Below are 26,618 nucleotides of genomic sequence, written 5' to 3' on the forward strand. Positions count from 1 at the left end.
TTCTTTCTTTCTTTCTTTCTTTCTTTCTTTCTTTCTTTCTTTCTTTCCTTCTTTCTTTCTTTCTTTCTTTCTTTCAGCTTGGATGGCTATGTATTTCCCCCTTAGGACTGCCTTTGCCCTATTCCATAGGTTTTGGAATGAAGGGTTTTCATTCTCATTGGTTTCCAGGAATTGTTTAAGTTCTTCTTTGGTTTCCTGGGTGATCCAAATATTCTTGAGCAGAATAGTTTTTAGCTTCCAAGTATTTGAATTTCTTACAAACTTTTTCTTGTGATTGAAGTTCCAGTTTCAAAGCATTGCGGTCTAAGAATATGTAGGGAATAATTTCTATCTTTTGGTATTGGTTGAGCCCTGATTTGTGACCCAGTAGGTGGTCTATTCTGGAGAAAGTTCCATGTGAGCTAGAGAAGAATGAATATTCTGTTGTTTTAGGGTGGAATGTTCTGCATATATCTATGAGGTCCATCTGGTCCAATGTGTCATTCAAAGCTCTTGTTTCTTTTGATTCTCTGCTTGGTTGATTTGTCTATTGCTGAGAATGGTGTGTTAAGATCCTCTACAATTAACGTATTCTTATCAATATGCCTCTTTATTTTGGTTAACAGTTGGCTTATGTAGTTGACTGCTCCCATATTGGGAGCATAGATATTTACAACTGTTAGAACCTCTTGTTGGATAGATCCTTTAAGCATGATGTTGTGTCCTTGTATATCTCTGTCTACAGTCTTAAGCTTAAAATCTTATTTGTCTGATATGAGAATCACTACCCCAGATTTCTTTTGCAGCCCATTGACATGAAAGATGGTTCTCCATCCCTTCACTTTCGGTCTGGATGTATATTTAGGTTCAAAATGTGTCTTTTGTAGAAAGCATATGGATGGGTCATGTCTTTTCATCCAATCTTCAACCCTGTGCCATTTCATGGGATCATTTAGGCTGTTCACATTGAGAGTGATTATTGAAAGATATGATTTTATTTTCATCATGTTATGTGAAGTCCTTGTTTCTACAGATTGTCTCCAAATATCTCTGTTCTTTATCACTCTTGGGGTCTTTCTGCTTTTATAGAACCCTCCTTAATATTTCTTGCATGGCCAGATTAATGGCCACATATTCTTTCAGTTTTTGACGGCCTTGGAAGCTCTTTATCTCTCCATCATTCTAAATGACAGCCTTGCCGGATCAAGTATTCTTGGTTGCATGTTCTTCTCATTTAGAACCCTGACTGTGTCTTGCCTTTCTGGCTTTCCAGGTCTCTGTGGACAGGGCTGACATTATTCCAATGTTCCTCCCCCTGCCTAATCTCTTCCCCTTAGCTACCCTTAAGATGGTTTTCCTGGTTTTAAGATTCGTGAGTTTCACTATTACATGCCTGGAGGTTGGTCTGCTCTCCTCGATCTTGGGGATTGATATTCTCTCTGCCTCTAAGACGTGAATGCTTGTTTCATTCCCTAGACTAGGGAAGTTCTCAGCTAGGATTTGCTCAACTGTATCACCTAGTCCTCTCTCTCTCTCCAGCCCTTCGAGGATCCCAATAATTCTGACATTGGAATGTTTCATGGCATAATTTATTTCTCTAATTCTGTTTTCATGGCTTCTAAGCTGCTTGTTCCTGGCCTCCTCCTACTCCTTTTCTATCAGCTTGTCTTTTAGATCACTAATTCCTTTTTCTACCTCATTTGCCCTAGCTGTTCGAGTGTCTAGATTAGATTGGATCTCATTAATAACATTTTAAGGTTCTGCTAGATCAGCTCTCACTTCTGCCCTTAGAGAATCTATGTTGCCACTAATTGTTTTCTCCACCCATCTTCTGGTTACCCCGAATTCTATTTCTGGGTAGCCATCTTCTGGTTACCTTGAATTCTATTTCTGATACCATGCTTATAGCCGTATCCTTTAGTTCTGTGGCAGATGTCAGTCTCTGAATTTTTCCCGTGTTGGGGGTTTCTCCTCCTAGTCATTCTGGTGAGGAGTGGTTGAGGGAATGTACAGAGACCAAACTGTTGACCACAACCCAAGCAAGATGCACCTGTTTTTAGAGACCTTAGGGTTGTCGGCCTCTTGTTCTTCCAGCTTGTTATCTGGAGGAGGGGTCTGCCGTGCTGTTACTCAGGCAGTGCTGTTTGGGCAGAGTTCCCGTGTTCCTTGTTGGGGGAGAGTTGGTCAGAAAAAACCAGTTTTGGGGGGCTTTTGTTTTCTGGTGGCTTTTCCTGGTGGCTTTCTGTGTCTCTACCAAGCACATACAACACAGAATTGACTGTATTCAAACTTCTGTCTCAGAACAGAGAGATTGCAGTCTGTTCTCCAGAGAGCCCTCCAGGCCATACTGACTTTGTTTTTGTCTGTGCTGCTAAAAACCTCAGCTTCCTGGATTGTATGCCACACAGAAGCACTCCCAGCCCTTGCTTCCATGTCCAGACATGTCTTTGTCCTTCATGCTTCTAAAACCACCAACCTCCCCCAGTTAATTCACATGCCCCCACAGCTCCAGGTTTCAGTCTGAGGGGCTGCCCTAAGTCCTTTCCATGCCACTACTGCTCTGTGAGCCTGTGCCTGGGCCCCAGTGTGGGACACTTGTGCTCCTGTGTTATTTCACCTTCCCCATAACATGGCTTACACAGAATAATATCTCCCTGCTTCATACCTTGAAACCAGCTGCCAGAGATAGTCTGTTGGTATAGATCTGGATATATATTCTTACATCTAAGAATGTTCAGGAGTTGTTCAGAATTGTCTGGTAGATATCCAGCTCAATTCAGGGACTGGTTGAAATACAGTCCCCGACTTCTCCACCATCTTGCTTGCAAAAAACAAACAAGCACACACACACACACACACACACACACAAACCCCAAAGAGACTTTAAATCTATTGTGGGAAATCTCTTTCTCTCTTTCTCTTCAATCCCCTCCCCTTCCTTCCTTCCTTCCTTCTTTCCTTCCTTCCTACCTTCCTTCCTTCCTTTCTTTCTTTCCTTTCTTCTCCTTCTCCTTCCTTTTCCTCTTCCTCCTCCTCCTTCTTCTTCCTCTTCTTCTTCTTCTTTCTTCCCTTCCTTCCTTTTACTTCCTTCCTCCCTTTCTTTCTTGCTCTCTTGCTTCTCTTCTCCTCTGCTACCTGTCAGATCTCCTCCTCAACAACCCTAGGCAACCACTAATTGACTTCTGTCTATAGATAATTGTTCTCTGTTATGGACATATAATATGAAGAGAATTAATGATATTTGGTCTTTTCATGTACTTATTTTCTATTAGCATATCTTCCCAGGAGAAATGTTTGCTTATATCCATTTTTTAAAAAAATTTCTTTTCAGTGTAACAGTATTCATTGTTTTTGCACCACACCCAGTACTCCATGCAATCCGTGCCCTCTCTAATACCCACCACCTGGTTCCCCCAACTTCCCACCCCCCGTTTTTATAAATAAGGTTTTATCATAACACAAGTTCATCCATTTGTTTATATGTTGTCTATGACTTCTTTCCTGCTACCGTGGCCAAGTGGAGTATGAGACTGTTCGATGTTCAAAATATTGCATATCTGGCCCTTTAAGAAAAAGTTTGCAGATCCCTTACAGGATGGGCTCTTCTTCCAGTTGAAAAAAATCAAACTCATTTAGTTTGAAAATTTTTCTCTACTCATGGGCTAAGTACAAAAAATGTTTTATTATGCTTATTTTTTTCCCGTTTCAAAGTTCTCTTACTCTTTTGCAGTAATGCCTGAAAATTCAAACTTTCCATATCGGCGGTACGATCGGCTCCCTCCAATCCATCAATTCTCCATAGAAAGTGATACGGACCTCTCCGAGACTGCAGAGTTAATTGAGGAGTATGAGGTTTTTGATCCTACTAGACCTCGACCCAAAATCATTCTTGTCATAGGTATGAGGACAGAAAGCAAAATTCTTATACTACTGCTGTCTTTGCTTATATATTTACATTTCAAAAAATTATGTTAATTATGTGTATTTGCAAATACTAAGTTGGGTAATGACAAACGATAGAAACAAGAGCTCAAGAGCTCAAGAGAGAGTAGATAGAAATATTTTTAGCATAATTTCCAATAAAACGGAATTATCATAATTATAATTATATGATCTTTTATAGAATCTCATTACAATGTCCTAAAAATCTCTATAATAAATTGAAAGTATTAATTTCCTCAAGATTTATTATCCTATGGTTTTATCTGTTTAACTTTTAACATAGATAACTGAATGACTTAAAAGTTTTCTAAACATGATATGTTTTTATCTTTTTTACTCAACAAATTGAATTTTTCTTCACTATTAACTTTAGAGGGTAATAATAATAATAATAATATGTTGGTAAAGACTCATATAAATGAATCTTCCATATAGCAAACTGGCACCTAAAGAAAAACTTAAGTTTTGATGTTTCAGACAAGCAAATCTAGTAGAATAGTGTTTTACACAGCACATAACATCTGAGTATTAATCAAAATAATAATAACAGTTACTTTTTAACATTGCTTACAATGAATGAGTATGAAAATATTAGTCTGATGTCATTTCAGAAGGAATGGATGTGGAAAATGTTGAAAGTCTTTTACAAAACGCATTTCTGACCATTCTCGCAAATTCTAACTTCCTCAAAATCTGTAAAAATCATGAGGAGACCTGTGAACCTGGAATATGTCATCATTGTCTCCTGTTCCAGTTTGACTCATCTTTCAGAGAGATGACCAAAAGTGAAAATCAAGCATGAATGTTCAAAGCTCTTCTTGTCAGTAATGTTAACAGAGGGCAAAATGAATACGGCCCCCTATGCAAGGAAGTACTGTTTCCAGAAGATATAATGATGATAGCAACTAGGACAAAAGCATGCAAATAAACACACCATGCTATAACAAGAATTTAAGTTCACCATACTAGAAGGAGTGACATTGGTCCATCTCTCAGTGTAATGAAAATGAAATTGCAAATATATTTAACCCTGAATTGTTTAAAACAGTAGTATAGGAAGAAAGTATAGAAACTGGCTTTCTAAAAGTTATTATTCTTATGATGTATGGGAGGCACAATTATGCCATAAATCTCTCATTTTTTGAAAATGAAATGTTGTCTGTGTGTGCTTAAAAGTTGGACCTAGAAGATGAGGAAATGCTTGATTAAAACAGAGCTACAAAAACAAACAAATAAAACAGAGTTACAGGTGAAGAATAATTGGAAATTATTTTGCCATTTTATGATGAAATATTCTTTCAATCTTATTTTTCTTGTTGCTGTTACTAAAATATTGGTAATTATTAATAGGACAAATAAATGGAGGCTTGACTGCCCATGAAAAAGGTGTAATACCAGAATGCTCTCATGTAAAACAACACATATATGAACTTTTTGTGCATTGCGAATTTTGTATGAAAATGACTAAAATATTTCAACAAACTAAGATCTCTGGAGAAGATATAAATGCTTCAAATCTCCTCTGCTTCAAAGAACTCCACAGTTCTTTTTTACTCCATAAAATCAGCTGGCTTCCCAAGAGCTTGATTCTGGTTTTAGACTTACACACTATAAAGTTTTATGTATCCCAGGAATGATGCAGAACCAATGAGTGTAAATAACTTTTAGATTTTAGAGGACTGAGTTATGAGAAGAAAGGAAAAACCGAACCTTAGGTTATCTGAGAAAATTGGGGCAAGAGATAAGTATTAGCGATTAATAAAATAAAATTAAGCTCACTCTGGTTTCAGAGAGAATGTGAAATTAATTTGTTAGTTAAGCCCATCTAATAAATTAATGCTATTCTCTTCAATTGTGCAAATCATATGTTTGTGTTGTCTGCTATTTGCTTCTGTTAGTTGACAAAATTTTTTTTCTTGAAGGTGCCATAACTTTCTTAGCATACTTGATTTTTTTGAATTCAGTGGGATTTATAATCTCTTAGTTTGATGGTTTATGAGATAAAGTGTGGAAATATAGTTTATGAAAGATAACTTTCATTCTTCAAGGATCAAATCAGCTTAAAATTTTTTTAAAGATTTTATTTATTTATTTGACAGACAGAGATCACAAGTAGGCAGAGAGGCAGGCAGAGAAAGAGGGGGAAACAGGCTCCCTGCTCAGCAGAAAGCCCGATGTGGGCCTCGATCCCAGGCCCCTGAGATCATGACCTGAGCCAAAGACAGGGGCTTAACCCACTGAGCCACCCAGGTGCCCCTCAAATCAGCTTAAATTTGATGGAGTTATTCATATAATTTTTTATTTCAAGCCAATCCATGAACCACATCATAGGTTAATAGGCCTAAAACAGCTATTTAGAACCCACACTTTTTATCTGCAAAGGAATTAATTTAATTTAGTAGTAGTTCATAATGTTATATCTAATAGGGTAGGATTTAGAGTTTCTTGGAAAGAGAATAGTTAAAAATGCAAACAAATTCCTATCCTGAGTTTACTAAAGCAGTAAAAAAAGGTGAAAGCCACATGTCATCAGGTGTATTATTTGGTGTTGGGGTTGAGAAATGATTTGCATTGATCTTAGAATTCTGCACCTTAAAATTTTTATTTTTGTTTTTTAATTTTTAAGGATTTATTTATTTATTGAGAGAGAGAGAGAGAGAGACAGAAAGAGCAAGGACAGGGAAAGGGAGACTAGCAGACTCCTCTCTGAGCAAGGAGCCTGAGGCGGGGCTCCATCCCAGGACCCTGAGATTATGACCTGAGCCAAAATGAAGAGTCAGATACTTAACCAACAGAGCCACCCAGGCACCCGTGCACTTAAAAATTTTAAAGAGGGAATAAGCCCTGGCCAACTAAGTCTACTCATTCCCAACTCTCCTTACAAAAAAACAAAGAAACACCTTTCTTTTTTACTTACTCCATTTGCAAAAAATAATTATGAAATAATTATATATAATATGACTTCTACTCCCCCTGCCAAAGCTTGATATATTGAATAAGTAGGGAGAACATCAACTTACTTTTCTTTTTTTTTTTTTTTTTTTTTTAAGATTTTATTTATTTATTTGACAGAGATCACAAGTAGGCGGAGAGGCAAGCAGAGAGAGAGGAGGAAGCAGGCTCCCCGCTGAGCAGAGAGCCCGATGTGGGGCTCGATCCCAGGACCCTGGGATCATGACCTGAGCTGAAGGCAGAGGCTTTAACCCACTGAGCCACCCAGGCGCCCCTCAGCTTACTTTTCTATTGAATTTTTATTTTCAGCATTGCTTAATAAATTATAATTATTTTCAGTGAAAAATTCCAAAACATTTCATTCCTTATTAGACATTGACCTTTAGAAATATTTTTCTGCAGTCAATAACTTATGCTTAAATACTTGAAAATATTTCGGTTTGATAGTTACGAAGAAGTAACAATTTAGGGTGCCTGGGTGACTCAGGTGGTTAAGCCTCTGACTTCAGCTTGGATCATGATCTCAGTGCCCTAGGATCTAGCCCGGAGTCGTTGGGCTCCGTGCTCCAAGGGGAATGTACTTTTCCCTCTCTTTCTCCTTCTGTCCCTCCTCCTCCCACTGCTCATGTTCTCTCTCTCTCTCCCATATGAATAGAGTGTTTAAAGGAAAAAAAAAAAGTGACAAATCAAAATCAGACTGGGCTGATTGCTATATGCTTTATTTAGATTGCTTAGACTTCAGATTCCAATTAGTCTAGGTTGTTTAGAAATATAAATTAAAATAATCCAATATGATTGGAAATAAAATGTGAGGCATATACTTTATAATTATTTCAGGACTTAAGCTTCTAAAGCGTAAATGGTAATTACCAACGATTAGTATTGAGTAAGATTGCAAAATGTGGATTACTTCGTACTAATGTATCACAAAATCGAAATTCTCCTGAGCTCTAGGAAATTCTCCTGCTTTAAGAACCTATTCCATTCACTCTGTATTCATTGCATAAACCTTCTTTGGAATTGAAAGGAGATGAGGCAAGGAGACCCATGCGCAGAGTTAAAAAAAAAAAAAAGATTTAGATAAATTGTCTCAATATTGATGTCCCTTTGGGTTTAAAAACAACTGTTACATTTCACCAAATTGCACATTAGCTCTTTGTTGGCATAGAACGCATTTCTGTTATTTTGATCATTATCTCTTGTGTCCCATAGATTTTTCTTTGATTACAGAGGGGGAAAAAAATAGGTTTTGCAAAGAACATGAAACTGTTTCTCACAACTGCATTGTTCAATTTTCTAAAGTAGTTATTTACTAAACTAGGTAAAGGAAAAAATGTCTCTTTCATCTAAGAAAGTTGATCATAGTTCCGTCCTTTCCTTGGCGAAGGCTACACTTGCTTTGCCTTCAGAGTTAGCACCGAGAATGGTGGAAGAGTGGAGTTGCCCACCCTGCTACCCCTGATCTAGACTCTGCATCTCAAAACAGAGGTATTAGCTGTATAAAAAGGAGTTTCTTCTTGTATCCAAAGATCACAATTCTGCCTGTTTTAAATGATAGGTGGTCCGGGAAGTGGAAAGGGTACTCAAAGTTTGAAAATCGCAGAACGTTACGGATTCCAATACATTTCGGTGGGAGAATTATTAAGAAAGAAGATCCACAGTACAAGCAGCAATAGAAAATGGAGTCTTATTGCCAAAATAATTACAACTGGAGAATTGGCCCCACAGGTACTGCTGTGTAATTTGCTTCTATTCTGCAAAGATTTTTATACCAGTGGTGAGTATAAGCTTCACTGTGTTTTTTTTTATCTTTTTTTTTAATTTATAAAAGGAAACAACAATTACAGAGATAAAACAGAAATTGATGCAAATACCTGATGAAGAGGGCATTGTTATCGATGGCTTTCCAAGAGATGTTGCCCAGGCTCTGTCTTTTGAGGATCAAGTAAGAATGTCTCTATTTTAAATGATGTATTTTTGCTTAAAACTTTGAGATTTATTAAAAAAAAAAAAGATTTCTTGGGAGACTTGCTGTTATTCTGAAAGAATTCTGGTCTGAAAACAGGAAAGTACACCAGTATGGCTTGACAGAAGGTCATTTCCTTGGAATACATGCCTAAAAATTGGAGACCGTCTCTGCCAAAAAAGAAAAAAAAAAACTAATAATAGAATTTGTGATTTTTATTTAAAAATGCAAACCTCTATGAATTTTATTTCAAAATACTTTACCTAAGATTATGTCTTTCATCTTTAATTACTTAAACCAAGCCTGTTCCATACCGCCCAGCAGTATAAAACATCACGCTGTACTTCTATGGTTACCAAATCAGGAAACCCTCTTAAGTGAGGTGTAAAATACTAAACCACCTACCTATAACAAGGCAGGGTTCATGTTGCCAAAACTTACTCAAATTTCAGTAGACTATGCATGCTCAACAACTAATATGTATATTCTTAAGGGAAATAAATCAATTAAAATATTTTGTATATCTACTTAATCTTTAAAAAGCAGGGTGACTGATTTTTCATGTAAAATTTTAATTACAAAAATAACATTGTGGTCATAAAAATTTTAAGTCCAGTGTAAAAAGTGAAAGTTTACTAATACCCTTATTCCATTCCACTGCCCTCCTCTCCTAAGAAAAACAAACACTGTTAAGCTGGTTATAGATCCTTCTAGGCCATTTTCTGTGCATTCAACACACACACAGCCATGTGTGTGCATATGTGCGTGCTCATAGACAAATGCATTTTTGATTTTCATAGCTATTTCCAGGTGGTCCTCCAAAAAAGACTTTTCCAAGTTATAGTCCCATCAATATTGAATGAAGTGTATTTCTCCAGAACCTTTCCAACTGGTTAGAATTCATATTTAAGATTTTGCCAGCCTGATAAGTAAGAAACAGTATTTCATCTTTTAAATGTACATTTCTTGAATTACTACTAAGGATGCTCTCAGATACTCTATTGATGATTTGTATTTCTTATGCGTATTACCTGCTTTGCTTTGCCTATTTTTCTATGGACTTATTTATCTTTTTCTTATTTGTGAAGTCAGCTTCACAATAATATTCAAGTGAATATTCAAGTGAACTGTTTGGGGACATTGGTTGTGCTGGAATGTCTTTCTCCCTCCTCAGGTTTCCCTCCCATAGTCTAGAACCTCCCGTGCTTTCCCAGTTTGAGGACTTGGATTTAATTGTTCTGCCTTGATGAGAGAAAAACCAGAAAAATCAATTTTTGTTGCTGTTGCGTTACCTGATGTTGCTGTTGAAAATGGGTGCTATGGCAGCTGTTCCACGTGATTCTTGGCTATTGGTGGAGCCCCAAGAGCCAAGGCAGGCATTCCCACTCAAACCCAGTCTGCCCTTTGAATGATAGGCATTTGGCGGGCACAAGCAACATGAGCTTCTTGATTTTTTTTCTCTATTCTCTTTCAAACTTTTTGTGAGTCTCTCTCTTCTCCCCTGAATAACAACTCAGGTAGATCTCATAGCTTTCCTGGTCACTTAAAAATATTAAACAGACAGGGGTGGCTGGGTGGTTCAGTCGGTTAAGGTCCAACTCTTGATTTCAGCTCAGGTCATGATCTCAGGGTCATGGGTTTGAGCCCTGTGTCAGTCTCCATGCTCAATGGGCGGCGTCCGCTTGAGATTCTTTCCCGCTCCCTCTCCTTCTGCCTCTCTGCCCCTCCCCCCCGAAAAAAAAAAAAGTGAATCTTTCAAATATTAACAGATAGTCTTACTTTCCGGTATTAAAAAACCCAGTCCATAATTACATCTCAGTAAAGCTGGGGAAACTTTTTTTCACTTAAAAAAAAAAAATGTCCAGGGCGCCTGGGTGGCTCAGTTGGTTAAGTCACTGCCTTTGGCTCAGGTCATGATCCCAGAGTCCCAGGATTGAGTCCCGAATTGGGCTTGCAGCTCCACAGGGAGACTGCTTCTCCCTCTGACCTTCTCCCCTCTCATGCTCTCTCTCACTCTTTCTCTGTAGTGGATAAATAACATCTTAAAAATAAAAAAAAAAAGTCCAATATAAAATAAAAACTTCAGTTTTCCACTCAGTTTAACATATGTCTTCTTGGACCTGGTTCAGCCTCAGAAAGCCAAAGTGATGTCTCCGACTCCTGAAATTCTTCCTCATGTGGATTACAGTGAGGCAGGTAGTGGGGAAAAGGGCAGGAAAAGTGTAGCTCTCTGGCAAGTCTCTGGATACCTGACTGATCTCCACCTTCTCTTCCAAAGCCTGGACATGGGTGATGGGCCAGGGGTCATGATACTGGTTGGGGACACCTGTCAGCAAGTTCTGTAAGATGGTCTGGTATCTCCGTAATACATCCAGCTCCAAGACTGGACTTTTCCAGCCTTTTGTCTGAGGCTGAAAAAGTCTAGTCTTGCATCTTTCTCCAGTTGGCCTTGGAACACCCTATATAGAGGTTCTTGGCCACTGCAAGTAGAACAGTTGTGCTGAGTTGTGCCATCACCGCTGACCTGCCAGAGTTCAGAGGTTGCAGAGGCAAAGCTGAAGTGTTTATGCAAAGCAAAATGTTGGGGTCAGCCCTGATTACTCTGTACCCTATGTAGGCTCACGCCCTTGTGCTGTCTGTTTCTCTGGTACCATGTCTGACCCCAAATGTGTGAGGGTTTTCCCTCCCAGTTCTCCAATCCTCAGCACAAACAAGACGTCTGATCATTGCATTCAACTTTGACACTAACTATCCAGTTAGTCTGAACCCTACCAGTGAAGGGCTCAATCCCACAAGACTGTCCCCACTTCAGAGGTCACTGACAAGTTCTGGGGCCACCTGTATTTCTGTGCCATCACCTATAGATTCTGGGGTTCCCACAATGCTCTCATCAGTTTCGATAATTTGCTAGAATGACTCACAGAACTCAAGAAAATGCTTTACTTACATTGAGGGGATTATGACGAGGTACAACTCAGGAGCAGCCAAATGGAAGTGATGTGTAGGGCATGGTGTGGGGTTGGGCATGCAGAACTTCCACGTTCTCTCTGGGTGCAGCACCCTCCCAGCACCTCAACATGTTTATCAACCCAGCAGCTTCATTGCTGAGTTTTTCTAACCCAATCTCTCTCTTCTTCCTGGAGACCAGGGAGTGTGGCTGGAAGTTCCCACCTTCTCATTGCTGGGTCACCAATCTTGGGTCTCCCAATAATGGGTCCATGGTCAAAGGAGCAAGACTGATACAAAGTGAAGGTCAAGCAAAGCTTTATTTCACGCCAAGCATCAAGAATCAAACCGACCGTCAAACAGACTGGTCGGGGCCACCCCTTACAGAGAGGACAGCCCCTCCCTGCCTCACAGACTAACTTTTATAGAGCAAAGGCCATGTGTTTGAGCCTGGCCACGCACAGGTGACCAATGAGATTTCAATACACAGAGAAAGCTGCACAGTCATGCTAGGTCACACACGGGTGGCCAATTGAACTACAATTCACCCCATAGTAGACATTTGCACTAGCCTTTCACCTTGGTGAGAATTGGCGCCCAAAAGGCGGGGACCACACTCCTTGGTAGCTAGGAGACAGTATGCGCCCCCACTGATTGAATACCTCCTCCTGGCCTGACCCACCCTTGTATTTGGACTTTGTTACCTGGGATTGGTTTCCTGAACTTGCTTTTAAATAAGTTCCCCTGGTGGGGGGGTGGGCAGGGTCAATTTAAGTTTTACTGCATAAACAACAAAATGGTGTTCAACCAAGGTAGGGGCGCTCTGGCTAAATAGGCCCTTACACTCATCTCATGTTTGGTCTCTCTGCCAGCAAACTCCCATCTGGACACTATTTTGGGCCCTGCCGGAGTCACTTCAACAACCTTGACTGAGGTTTGGTCAGAAGGTGTTCATTAGGGACAAGAGAAGACAGTCTTGTTACTCAGGAAATTCTGAAGGTTTTAGAAGCTCCGTGCCAGGAATCAGGGACAACAGCTAAATATGTATTTTCATGAGACCACAGCTCCTCAGGGGTTTTTTTAACTTTTTGTATGTGTCTCTGTGGACACGTATATACATGCATGCAGAAATCTCCCCCGAGATTTCTTCCACAGGTCCAGGGCCTGAGAGGAGATGGATTTCTGATATTGACCACATACTGGTCATGGTCTTACTTCACACTTAGGTGTCTTATAGGACAAGGAAGTGTATTTTTTCTGTTAGGGAATATAGTATCAATGTGAAGTCCGGACTGACCGGACAGCTTTTCTCCTTGAGGTCATTTGGCGAGCATGGTTCCTTCCACATTGTTGTTCTGCCATTTCCTGGGATGCTCTCATCACCTGTAGGGTCAAAGCAGGGTTGCCACCACATATGGTTTCCAGCAGGCACGTAAGGGGAAGAGAACATAAACATCTGAAGATCTGAAGTCCCGGATGTGGATAGTGGCGGTTATCATTTCTGCTCACATAGCAATGTTAAGAATTTAGTCTTATTATGATTGTGAGGCAGGCTGGGAAGAATAATCCAGCTGGGTGCCCAGATGCCTGCCTACAGTTCTATAATTACGGAAGGATCAGAGAACTAACTGGCAACATCTACCGGTTGGCCCCTTTGGCCATCCACATTTTGGCACGTTCCCTTCCTCCCAACATAGAATGTACTCACTCACTCCCCATGGAGAGCACCCAGAGTCCCATCATCTAGATCAAAAGTCAAAAATTTCTACTTGAGGAGAGCCTGGGTGCCCCATCGGTTAAGTGTCTGCCTTCAGCTCATGTCATGATTCCAGGATCCTGGGATAGAGCCCTGCTGTGGGCTCCCTGCACAGCAGGAAGTCTCCTTTTCCCTCTACCCTTGGCCCTGTTTGTGCACTCATGCTCTCTCTCTTTATTTCCCTCTCTCTCAAATAAATAAAATCTTAAAAAATTTAAAAAGAAATCTCTACTTGAAGTACAATTCTTTCCGGTAAGTCCAGATTAGACTCTTCAGCCACCTACAAACTGAACATGGCATTGTCTTCCCTCCCTGCCACCAATAAATATTGGAGGAATAAGACCAGGAGAAGTGAAATAAAGGCTCCTGTCCAGAAAAGGAAATTCTGGAGATACATGTTGTCATCACTGAACCATAGCAAGTAACAAATCCTTTACCTAGCAGTAGAGTGATTTCAACTCCTTGTTCTCTATTGTCTTCTGAAGCCCTTGGCCTTCTGAAAAGTTCTTGTCCATTATCCTACATGGCCACATCAAAGTATTGTGTTGGAGATGATGCCTTCTTTGGGATCTATTGTTAATTTGAAAAACAAAAAACAAAAACAAGCTTCTTCTGGCTAGGCTTATGGTTTCTTTGGTAAAACCACTTCCTCAGGGGTGTCTGGGTGGCTCAATCATTAAGCATCTGCCTTCAGCTCAGGTCATGACCCCAGGATCCTGGGATCAGTCCCATATCCAGCTCCCTGCTCAGTGGGAAGCCTGCTTCTCCCTCTCCCATTCTCCCTGCTTGTGTTCCCTCTCTCCCTGCCTCTCTCTCTGTCAAATAAATAAATAAAAATCTTAAAAAAAAAAACCAACAACAAACCATTTCCTCAAAAATTTGGTAAGTAAAAAAAAAAAATTTGGTAAGTATCTGCTCTTTTTGCTTCTAGTTAGTTCCATGTGCCGATAACTATACCTAAAGTTCTTTTCTAGATTTAGATATTAAGCCATGTTGGTTTTTTGTTTTCTCATTTTGGTGGTAGTTACTTTGAGGCCATATAAAACAACAGGCAGCATCCTTCATCCGGGTTTGTTTTCTGAAGCCCTTGGCCTTGGGGCTGGATTACTTTTTTTGGAAAGCTGGGAGAGTGTTAACAGGGGTCCTTTGAGCAATAAGAGCCTTGTCTTCTGCTCTTTGGAGGTAAAGAAGCAGTTGAGTTTTTTCAAACTGGTGAGTCTTAAGTTCCTAACCACTTTCTTTTCTCTTTATCTGTTTGCAAATTGGCCAGTTCTCTCTCAGGTTTATCTATCTCTTGTTCTGTGTTGCTAAATAAAATAGAGAACAGTCAACACATATGATCATTCTAGCCCTTTCTGGTCATTTCTTCTCTAGCCGTGGGCTCCATAGGAACGTGGTCTACCTTACAAGTTATCACAAGTAAGAGTTCTACCAAATATTTTCAATGGCATATCAAGTGTCATTAGTCTTCCAGCCTAAAATTTCTTGCTCTTACTGCCCAAGCGAATCAATGCCATGTGGCATTGATCAAATACTTTAGTGTTTGATATAGTAGTGCCCCACTTACATGACTAGTCTCTGTATTATTTAAGTAAATCCAGGATGCTGTAATAAAAAGACACAATGACACAGTGACATAACACAGAAACTTATTTCTCTTGTATGTAACAGCTATGCCATGAATGAGGGCAGAGAACCTTCAGCCTGTATAGTCATTCGGAGATGTGGTGGTTCTCAAGCTTTTTGGTCACAAGGCCCTTTTACACTTTTAAATATTATTAAAGACCTCAAAAAGCTTTCATTACATGGGCTACACCTATTGATATTTTTCATATGAGAAATTAAAGCAGAAATTTAAAAATATTTATTCAGTCATTTTTAAAATAACACTGAATCCATGCAGTTAACAAAACTAACACATTTTTATGAGAAATAACCGTATTTTCCAAAACAATACAAAACAAAAAAAAGTGATAAGAGAAACATTACATTCTGCAAATCCCTTTAATTTCTAATTTAATAAAAGACAGCTGGATTCTTATGTCTGCTTTTTCATTCTGACTTCTGTGATACCACACTTCATGTAGCCCTTGGCAAACTCTATTGTGCATTTGTGAGAGAATGAAGGTGAAAAAGGCATGGAATTTGTTAGTATAAAAATAGCTTTGACCTGCGGCCTCCCAGAAAGGGTCTCAGCAATCTCCAAGGGTCTTAAGAGTTCAATCGGAGAACCCTGGGACATGTTTGACATTTATTTGCATGGTGAAAGCGACGTCACCAATGCCGTGCCCCATGGCCAGCTTCCAGCTGGTTGCAAGGGGACAAAGTCCAGAAGACACATGCTCACCTTCTTAAGCCCCAGACTCCAGGGGGTGCACATTAGTCTTCACAGGCCATTGATGAGACCTGAAGTCACATGACTACATCCTAACTTCAAGAGCCATTGGACAATGGAGTCACGTGTTCAGGCATGGACCTAGCTACAGAACTGTTATTATGCAAGAAGGGAAAACAGATTTTGAGAGACAACCAGTAGTTTCCACCACAAGCAGCATGCATTCTTTCCCACCCTTACTTCTCAGCCTAACAGCTGAGCTCTCCCCGCCCTTGGGTTGACATTGCAGGGGTGGGGAGGAGATGGAGAGGCTACTTACCACCAGGCTTCAGCCCTGGTCTCCTCTTTGCATTTGGTCATAGGTCCTTACTATCTGAAAAATTTCTTTTCACCTTCCACCTGACTGTTGAAAAGAAATAACAGATTAGTGAGGGGAGAGGAATCAAGATGAGTGAAAATAGGAAGTCTAAGATCTTTTTACCACCAACCAAACGTACAGCATAGCCAAGAATTTGCTCGATAGTGCAGAGTCCAAGGTGAAAACCTAAGCAACGTGTTTTTTTGAAGATTGTAGAATTTCATAGTTCATAGGATGACAGGATGAACCTCTGTAGTAGATTTCTTTACTGAGGATTTATTACAAACAGTAAAGCTGAAACCAGTAAGAACTCAAAGGTGCTATTATTGAAAATGAAGGAAAGCCTACGCTAAATCTATTTTCTTTTTAAATCTGAAAGTAGTTAACAATATATTCAACTATCTAGCTCCAGCTAATTTTCCAATTTTATGTTTCTACCTCTGCATTCTGCATGCTGGGCTACTCCCTATTTCTCACAATGACCTGCTCCTGCTATTTCCTCAGTGCTATTTATATCATCCCTTAAGCTGTTTCACTGTGCATTCTGTTTTTGAGCTCTATTTGTGTTGATACAAATAGACTTAACTCATTCTTTTAACTCATTCTTTTAGCTGCTTCTTAATCTTACTTTCTGTAAATGTATCATATTCGCAGGCGATCAAGTTGCCTTAAAATTTCTGTGGTTGCCAACAATGCTATGACCAACATCCTTGAACACATTTCCCTTCGCATATGTCAAGAAGATCTCTCAGGAATATTTCTAGAAATGGATTTTCTTTTCTTTTTTTTTTTTTTTAAGATTTTTATTTATTTATTTGACAGAGAGAGAGAGAGAGAGAGAATGAATAAGCAGGAATAGTGGCAGATTGAGGGAAAAATTGGCTCCCCACTGAACAAGGAGCCTTATGCAGGACTGGACGCCAGGACCCTGGGATTTGACCTGAGCTGAAGGCAGATGTTTAACAGACTGAGCCACCCAGGCGTCCCTAGAAATGAATTTTCTTTTCTTTTCTTTTCTTTTTAAGATTTTATTTATTTATTTGACACAGAGAGAAAGAGAGAGATCACAAGTAGGCAGAGAGGCAGGCAGAGAGAGAGGGGGAAGCAGGCTCCCCGCTCAGCAGAGAGCCCGATGCAGGGCTTGATCTCAGGACCCTGAGATCATGACCTGAGCCGAAGGCAGAGGCTTAATCCACTGAGCCACCCAGGTGCCCCTAGAAATGGATTTTCTAATGTAGAAGGAACGAGTGTGTATATGTGTGTATGTGTAATTTTAAATCTATATTTTAGATTTTTTAAAATATAATATTAAGAAGTGTTCACGTAAATTTATGATCCTTTTTTTTCCCATTTGTCCACATCTCACCAATACTTAATTTCACATCTTTTTATTTTAGGTTATCTGAGGGATTAAAAATGTAAATGCTTTGATATTGCTATTTTATTTTGCATTCTCTTAATCCCTAATGAACTGAAATGTTTTTTAAATGTGTTTGATGGCTAGTTGTATCTCCTTTTTTGAGAATTGCCAAAATACAACCTTGGCACCTTTTTTCTGATGGATTGTTGAGTTTTTATTATTGATTTGGACATTCTAGATACTAATCTTTTGCTGTGTATTTTGATTATATTTTTTCCATTTATATTTTTCCAAATAATGACAGAGAAACATACAGAATCATGTCCTATCTTTTGCCCTACAGAAGTTTTAAATTTTAATATGGTAAATTTATCAGCATTTTTTACTTTTACACTTAGACCTTAAGAAAACGTTCCCTGCAGTATCATAAAAATATTCCATATTTTTATATTTATTTTTAATTTTGCTTTGAAGGTTTAGGTATTTATTCTATCTGCATTAATTGTTATGCATAGTGTGAAGTAGAGATAGAATTTTATTGTACGTTTTAAGTGGAAATGAAAAATGTATCCAGTGGTCCCAAGATCACTTGTTGTCTAGTACATATTTTCTTCATTGAAATGACTTATTCCTGGATTGACATGGGTCTGCTTTGTCTCTTTATATTTTTTGACATCAATTATCATGGTTTCGTCCGAAGAACTCTTGTTATATCCTAATGCCTGAAGGACAGTCTCTTCCCCTTCTTTTTTTTTAGTTGGCTTGGCCTATAAATGTACTCTTCTTTATGAATTTTAGAATCAGTTTGTCAGACACCTAAAAAAAAACTATTGAGATTTTATTTTAATTTCAGTATAGATCATATTACATATAGGTTAATTTTCAGAGAACTGACATCTTCCCATCCATGAACACTGCCCTATCATTTCATTTACTCAGGTCTTGATTTATGTTCTTCAGTAAGTTAAGTTTTATAGTGTTCCGTAAAAAAGACTTGTACACTTTTTGTTGGTTCTGCTCCTGGTTTGCTGCTGTTATAAATAAGCTATTTCTTTCCTAACCAATTCTTAATTGATCTTTGTGGAATTTTTGTGTTGGTGAGTGTGTCTGTCTGTCTTTCCCCCAGGTAGGTTCTTGTTCTGTCCTCAGGGAAGAGCTATCTCATTCATGCTATAAACTTCCTTCCATTCTTCTTATTTTCCCACCATTCCCACTCTCATGACACCCCCCCCCCAACCTGCCCTGCTACCTTAACATATTTCTTTCCTACATTGGGTTCTTGTAAGTGTATTTTTTTTCTGAAGTGGAAAACAGGTATTAGTGTCATGAATATCCAGAAAAGGAAGGACTCAGGTGACTGCTTCAAAAGTGATCTTGAGTTCAATCTCCCAGACCCTCGCTGATATCAGTGGAGTTGATTATAATGTCGATGGAATACAGTGTGTTCTGACTCTCATTTACTGTGTGCTTTTGACTGATTTACCAACTCTCTTGAGGCCTCAATATTTTTCTTTGGAGAATGAAGACGATAAGAACACACAGGGTTATTGTAAAGATTAAATACGATCGCGTACCTATAGTTCTTAGCATAATGTGTGGCTAATAGTGACCGCTTAACAAAAGGATGTGGTTATTATGATCAGACATATTGAGGATAAGTTCTCCATAGATTTATACAGCGGAAGAGCCCTCACGGTCTCTCCTTTCTTGTTTGTCAGAGCTCTGAAGGAGAAAGGACCGTCAGGTTCCTTCTAGGGGAACTTTCACATTGATTGATGCAGCCCTCAGAGGCCCCCTGTAGGTGTTAAAGCAGCCTGTAACCACTCTGCTTTTATTTTATGTTCTGAGGTTCCTGACAAAACTCTGTTGAAAGAAATTTTTCTTGTGCTAAAAATGGCTAGAACCACTTCAGTAATCTGTCAGCTAGCGTCCAAGGACATTCTACACTGTGGGGCAGAAGCACTTGGAAGCCCACTGATTTAGTAGTGGTGTTCTCAGTACGCATCTTGGCATTCCATATTTCAGCAAAACCAGCGTTCCCTCCCCACCTCCGTTCTGTGTACCCTCTTTTGATTTCACCCATTTTTCCTGCTGGTTTCTCCTTTCTTGGGAGTGGTCCCACAGAGATGCCTCCTTTCCTTTCCTAGTTAGCCTTTTGCATCCATATCCATGGGAGTTTCACGTGAGTAGTGTTTTTGTGCCTCTGGCTGCTTTGTTGGGGACCTGTGCAGAATTCCTTTGATGATAATGCTGGTTGATTTCTTCCAAGTGTAATATGTATATATTGCTTCTGTGACCCAAATGTCCCAAAGACCTAGACATTTACTTTCTATTGTATTTATTGATTCCATTTGGTGTTCAGCTAGCCTGATTTTTCCATTGTTCCTATATTTCTTATTTTGTTTTTGGTGCAAGCAAGTGTATTATTTCTAGAAACTTGCATTTGAATATACAAATTTTATAATTGATTCGTATCGTGTTACCACTTTACTCCCCAACCTTACCTGTTGTTATTCCACGTTACAGATAAGGACACTGAAGCTCTGATAAGTCAAGTAACTGGCCTAGCAGGCAGACAGAGCTGGGATTCCCAAGGAGGAGATACAGATGTTCTAGACCACTAGCTTTCTGGAAACTTGAGGTCACAAATTCAGGCTGAATGTGGGCATCAGGCAATTTTTTTAATGTGTACTAAATTCTAAAATTCAGAGGTTTCACATTAAAAAGCAGATTTCTACCTTGTCTTACAACGGTAGCGAAGTAGCGGCTCCCAGTTTACGCTGATGTCATTAGACAGGGTAGGTGATGTCTTGTTCACAGCCATCCCCCACTCCCACCCCAGCTGGTATCTCACTGTTTCAGCACCAGTCTGGCCTTACAAAGCACTGGATTCCGTGCCCTACAGTGTCCCTTGTCCTTCCCTTGTCTCAGCTTTGTCTGATTTTAATTATTGGTTTATCGCACACACACAGAAAAATACCTCACAAAGCTACATACACCCTATTTTGTAGGTGAGGCAACTGTCTGACATAGTGGGGACCACACTGTCCATCTAAATATTAAATGATTGTGAAGCTTTATCCCTCTTACTTGTCAAATTTAAAAAATTAAACAGAAGACCTAATATTTTTTTCTGCACTTCAGTTCATCATCTTGAGCCATCCTCCTGGAGGGCCCACAGCCTAGGAAAAGAATCATGGCCAAGGGGATGAAATATGACTTGATTTGTGACACTCGAGAGACCATCTGGGGAGTAACTTCAATAATTATGTAACACAAATTCAGACCTGTTTAAATCAGCAGTTCACCATGGTTTGTTTTCTGGGGTGTGTTATTTGTGGTTTTGAGTTGAGGTCCCGATACTTAGTAACAGCAGGCACTAAGCATTCTTACTCAGTTGTAGAGGAGTGGTAAAGCAGGGAAGGTTATGGAGAGAGGACTTGACAGCCCCCGCAAGCCAAGACACCTTAGCTTTCACCAGCACTTGGGAGCCTTTGTTTTAAATAAAGCAATGGACCCAAGATGATTCCTGTGATCCTGCCACACTTACTCATGTGCATTCCTCCAGGCTTCTTGAGTGAGGGATTTGTGCTTCTGAGGGTTGAGCCCGTGAGTGCACACGACCCTTATGAATTCCGCCTGTCATGCACTGTGGGATCAGAGAGGGTGAAACCGGCTGGAGCAGGTGTATATAACTATGTGAAAAAAATTTTTTTTCTAGTCGTGATTTCCTCTAGGATTTATAATTTAGCCTCAACTTGCCATCTAAAAAGAACCTAAAAATAGAGTTAAATTCTGAGTTTGAATGAGTGAAATTGGATATATGAAACATTCTCAACTAGATAAATACAGTTCAAAAAAAACCCAACAAACCAAACACTTAGAGATAAAAGGAAACCCATCCTCAAAGGGCTATCATCCTCCTTGCCTAGTGAATTGATTTGACATAATTTGATTTGCTGTTCCTAAGGGGGACAAATTTGATTTGCTCCTAAGGGGGAGTGATTTAATTTTAATCACACAAATTTTTTCTAAGCATTAGCACTTTTGTGCAAAATATTAAAGGAAATGTGGTTGTTTTCCCCTGGAACTAATGATCTAGAAGTTTGCTTCTGATTATTTAATAATTAGGTTTTGAAATTGAGAATATATTATTAGATGATTATTTTTTTGTTTATTTTTATTTTGATGAGTTGTGACTACAAGACCAATCAAGGTTAAAAGGCTGCTGAGGTTTTTATAACTGCGTTGTATAAAGAGAAATGACAATTTCCGGGTTTCTTAGGAAGATAATATTCAAAGTCCTCTTTGACTTTGCCTTGTAAATTAGGTACTGTTACTACATAAGACATCATCCAAAATTTATTTATTGGCTTAAAATGACAGTACTTAAATTTCATATGTTTCTGTGGATCAGGAAATCAAGAACCACTCAAGATCTCTCATGACATGGTGTTTAAATAGTGGTCAGAGTTAGCCTTCTTTATTCACACGTCTGATGGTTGGTTTGGGAAGATTCAGACAGCTAGGGCTGGAACAGCTGAGTTTCTCAGGCCTCTCTTCCTTTCTCACCATGTGGAGGTCCCAGGTTGGCTGGACCTCACAACAGCTCAGGGCTCCAAAAGCATGTAACGCAAGAGAGCCAGAAGGAAGCCTGATTGCCTTTTCTAACTCAGCTTCAAAAGCCATACATCCTTTCTGTGCAAAACAGAAAAGAGGAGAGGGGAGTAAGAATCCATGATTTTTTTTTTTTTTTAAACAGGGAGAGTGTCATTAAAAAAAAACTTGACATATTTTAAACCACCATACCATGACACTTGGTAAAGAAAGACTGGCTTATTCTTCACTTTGTTCATATCTGTCTCTTTTCATTTCCTCTCTTCCTAGCCTTTTCATGCCAGGTGCTCCTGTCCACCTGCTTGCACTTCTAGAGGCCTCACTCTTCCAACCTTCCTTGTCCTTATTGCCTCCACAACCAGTCTGTCTTGTATCCTGTGGCCAGATTAATTTGTCCAAAAGACCACTGCCATTAATTCATTCTTTTGGTTGAAAGTTGTTAATGCCAATTACTTTTTGTCTCCCTAGAGGGTTTGTATCAGGATCAGGCACATGCCTTGTTGAAAAATGCAGATTGTTCTGGTCCCTTCCCAGAATTACTGAATTAAAATGTCCTGTACGTTGAACCCAAGGATGCTCAAGTTAAGAAGTTAAATATCTCTATCAAAGCTGATTCTTAAGCAAACTAAAGTGCACACTTCAACTTGGTATTTAACTGCACACAATAACGGTTCTCAGTATTAGTGTGTTGCCATCGTTATGGAACAAGCGGGCTGTTGCTAACAATATCAAAGTACTAACATTGGAACCCATGCAGTTACTCTGATAACGTCATCTTCACTTGTCTTCACCCTTACTTTCTTGAGTGAGAGAGAAATTCCTCAGAATGGGAGCAGTTTCACATAAGAGGTTTCCTCATTATTAATGTCACAAGGCTCTCGTGTCCCCGTGCAGATTCCCTGTACAATCTCACCTGAGCCAGACTTGGTTTGTGTTCCCACCATCCCTTGAATACATTTAACCCTTGCTCCCTTGTTATTTGTTTCTCCTTGGTAGTCATTTTTTACTGCCTGTCAAATCTTACCCCTTTCTGGACAATTTCCCTGAGGCTCTCCAAGCCTCAGAGATTTCTCTTTGCTCTCAGCTTATTCATCAAAATCAGTAACTGTCTTTAAGATTTATATGGCACTTATCATATAGTCACTTAAATTGTTAACTGTTGGCTCATCAGCTTGCTGTGTTGGTCATCTCCCAGCAGGAAAGAGGTATCGTGCTCAGATAGGCTATACGGAAGAGTGCTTGGTACAGGAACTATTGAACAGGTGTGCGTAGGACCTGGAGAAAGTACAAAGGATAGCTCAATATCATGATGTTAGTAAAAGTGGGATCTGTTACCCTCCCTAGGCCTGTAGATTCCAAAAAGGAGGAGCAGTAGTTTGAATCCAGACAAAGAAACAGACATATGAATAAAGCCTCCTCATCGGAGCCTTGACCTTCATTGAGGAGAGGTAGCCAGCCTCTGATGAGCCCCATAGGATGAGAGCCAAGGGAATAAATATCCAGACTTTCCCCTCCTCCCTTCATCTGATCTGCTGATGTTCACCAGTCAGAACCAACTGGAAGCTGGAGGGCAAGGGACCTCATTGAATTGTTCCAGAAGAGCAATCACCCAGGACATAGAGTGGGGAGAGAGTGGTGGAAGGTGAGCTACAGAGGCCTAAAGAAGATATACAGCACAAATACAAATGTGTTAAAGTGGGGAGTCTTGCAACTACTTTGGTATTTCTCACAGCCCTACAATGCACTATGTACAGTAGTTGTGCAGTAACTGTAACTCGTTTTTTTATGCCAGCATGCATTAGTTTCATTTCCCTGGAGTGCTTGATAAGGATGAGTGACAAAAGGCTTTCCCAATGTTAACATTTTGCATTTTTTGCACAGTGATTCACTCAAACATAAACTACTGTATTTTCTTAATTTCCAAGCCCAGTTCCCTTAATGTCTTTAATAGAAAAGGCCAGTTCCTTGAGAAAATGCAGATACACTTACAATTTGAGTCTCCTAAGTAATTACCAAAAATATAAATTCAAATTAAGCTAGCTGTCATATATTTTGGAAGCCCAAGATACTATTCTCAGATCCTACCAATTTAGCCTCACTGACAATAAGCATATTACATTCTGTGAAGAGTAAATATGTGCACAGGGGTGCCTTGTGTTATGTGAAAATAAAGTCAGGGATGCTGGATTTCTTTTTTTTTTTTTAAGATTTTATTTATTTATTTGAGAGAGAGACAGTGAGAGAGAGCACAAGAGGGGAGAAAGTCAGAGGGAGAAGCAGATTCTCCAAGGAGCAGGGAGCCTGATATGGGACTTGATCCCAGGACTCCAGGATCATGACCCAAGCCGAAGGCAGTCGCCCAACCAACTGAGCCACCCAGGCACCCCAGAGATGCTGGATTTCTACAATGAATAAACAGGATAATTATTTACACTGAAAAGGACTCCTACCTTTTCAGAAAGATTCAGCTGGGATTTCCATTATTTGGGTAGAAACAAACATACTTTATTTTTATGAGAGATGCTTTCTAAAAATAATGACATAGCCAGGTTGAAAATAAAGGGCAGAAAAAGATATACCATGCAAATATGGAACATAAGAAAGCTGGAGTTGATTGTTACTAGATAAAGTAGACTTCAGGACAACAAGTATTACCAAAGACCAAGAAGAACATTTCCTAGTGATAAGAATGTCAGTTCATCAGAACAACATAAAAGTTTTAAATCTGTATATACCTAATAAATTTTCAAAATGTGTGAATCAAACAATTGACAGAAGCTAAGGGATGAATAAATAAACCTATACTCCTAGTTGGAAGTCTTAACAATCCTTTCTCAATCTTTGAAATAAAAACTAGGCAAAATATCTGTTAAGGACCAACACCTGAGAAATAATAAGCATATCTAGAACACAGTATCCAACAACTGCACAGTACACATTGTTTTCAAGTGCACATCGGACTTTCACTAAGATAAACCATATATTAGGCCATAACACAAGTCTTAATAAATTGTAAAAGCTTGAAATCCTATAGAGTTTGTTCTTTGGCAACAATGACCAAAAAAGCATTTGACAACTGTCAATATCAATTCATTAAAAAACTCAGCAAATCGACAATATAAAGTGAATTCTTTCAATCTGATATGAAAGCCTATGGCTAATATTCTTAATGATGAGACATTGAGTGCTTTCTGCCTAAGCCTGGGAACTACAGAGGTGTCCATTCTTACCACTTCTATTGGACACTATACTGGATGTTCTAATACAGTGAGATAAGAAAAATCAATAAAAGGCAAACATATGGAAAGGAATAAGTAAAACTGTCCTTGTGGATAACATGATTGTTTACAAAAAAAAATCCTAACTAATGAGTTCAAACTAATAAATCTAGCATAGTCACAGAATATAGGGTCAATGTCCAAATCAAATTTAGTTCTATATATTAGCAACAAATTCCTATGTATTATGAAATCTATTTTAGTTCTATATATTAGCAACAAATTCCTATGTATTATGTATTATGAAAATATAGGGTAAACTACCTCTGGTTTGTTATTTAATTTCACTCCCCATGATAATTCCTTATTAAAATATAAAAATATTGACTTAGAAGGGTAACATCTTTTTATATAGCATTCTTTGAGTACATAGTCATTAGTACTTGTCTATATATGAGGATGGGACAGAAGGTAAAATGCTTATGTTTACATTGGAAAAGTGGTACTGACTAATGCTCTAATGTGTTTGGTACCTCTTGATTATTGCATTTAATCTGGTGTAGTCCTCACTTCTTTCTTTTTTTTCCCATGAGTCATAGCCAGAAAAATAGCTTCCCATTCATGCTTGAAATAATGTCCTCCATAAGGACATAGATTCATAGAAGCACAAATTTTAGAGGGTACTTTCTCCTGAATATCATAACTGATGGTCTCTGCCTTTGGGGGTGGCTGAGTCATTACAGAGACAAACAAAACCAGGAAAAATTAGCATTTTCTCACTCAACTGACAGCAAAAGTACAGCTTCAACTACATGAAAAATTTCTTGGGATTTGTTTTCAAAAACTACCTTTGAATCAAAAAAGTTTGGTAGCTACTGATCTCATTTTATAAATGAAAATATTGAAGCCCAGAGAAGTTAAGTGAATGGCTAGATTTCACAAATCTAGTTAATGTGAGAGCAGGAGTAAGGAGCTTAAAGCTCTCAGCTAGAATAAGCAGGCCACACTTCTATGTCCAGTGCTCTTTCCACCCAACTGTATTGTCTTCCTGAACACTAAAAAAGGATGAGTCTAGTCCCAAAAGATTGGGATTGATCATCTAACCAAACCTTTCTGTAGTTAAAGCCAAAAGATGTTTTTAACAGTAGATAGCATATAAAAATGAATTTTTATTTTCCCAAATGGTCCA

The 26,618-nt window shown here is 39.0% G+C and overlaps 1 protein-coding gene across 1 annotated transcript in view; it reads left to right on the forward strand.

Annotated features, from left to right (window-relative positions):
* LOC111143432 (adenylate kinase 5) overlaps window positions 1-26,618 on the forward strand; it is a 244,372-nt gene that overhangs the window by 9,521 nt on the left and 208,233 nt on the right. The window contains exons 3-5 of the mRNA XM_022497172.1: window positions 3,710-3,877; window positions 8,432-8,601; window positions 8,705-8,818. Coding sequence (XP_022352880.1) covers window positions 3,710-3,877; window positions 8,432-8,601; window positions 8,705-8,818 — 452 coding nt within the window. The remainder of the gene's footprint in view (window positions 1-3,709; window positions 3,878-8,431; window positions 8,602-8,704; window positions 8,819-26,618) is intronic.

The sequence above is a fragment of the Enhydra lutris genome, unplaced genomic scaffold (assembly GCF_002288905.1).
Source record: "Enhydra lutris kenyoni isolate GAN:26980312 unplaced genomic scaffold, ASM228890v2 scaffoldscaffold9, whole genome shotgun sequence".
Classification (NCBI taxonomy): Eukaryota; Metazoa; Chordata; class Mammalia; order Carnivora; family Mustelidae; genus Enhydra; species Enhydra lutris.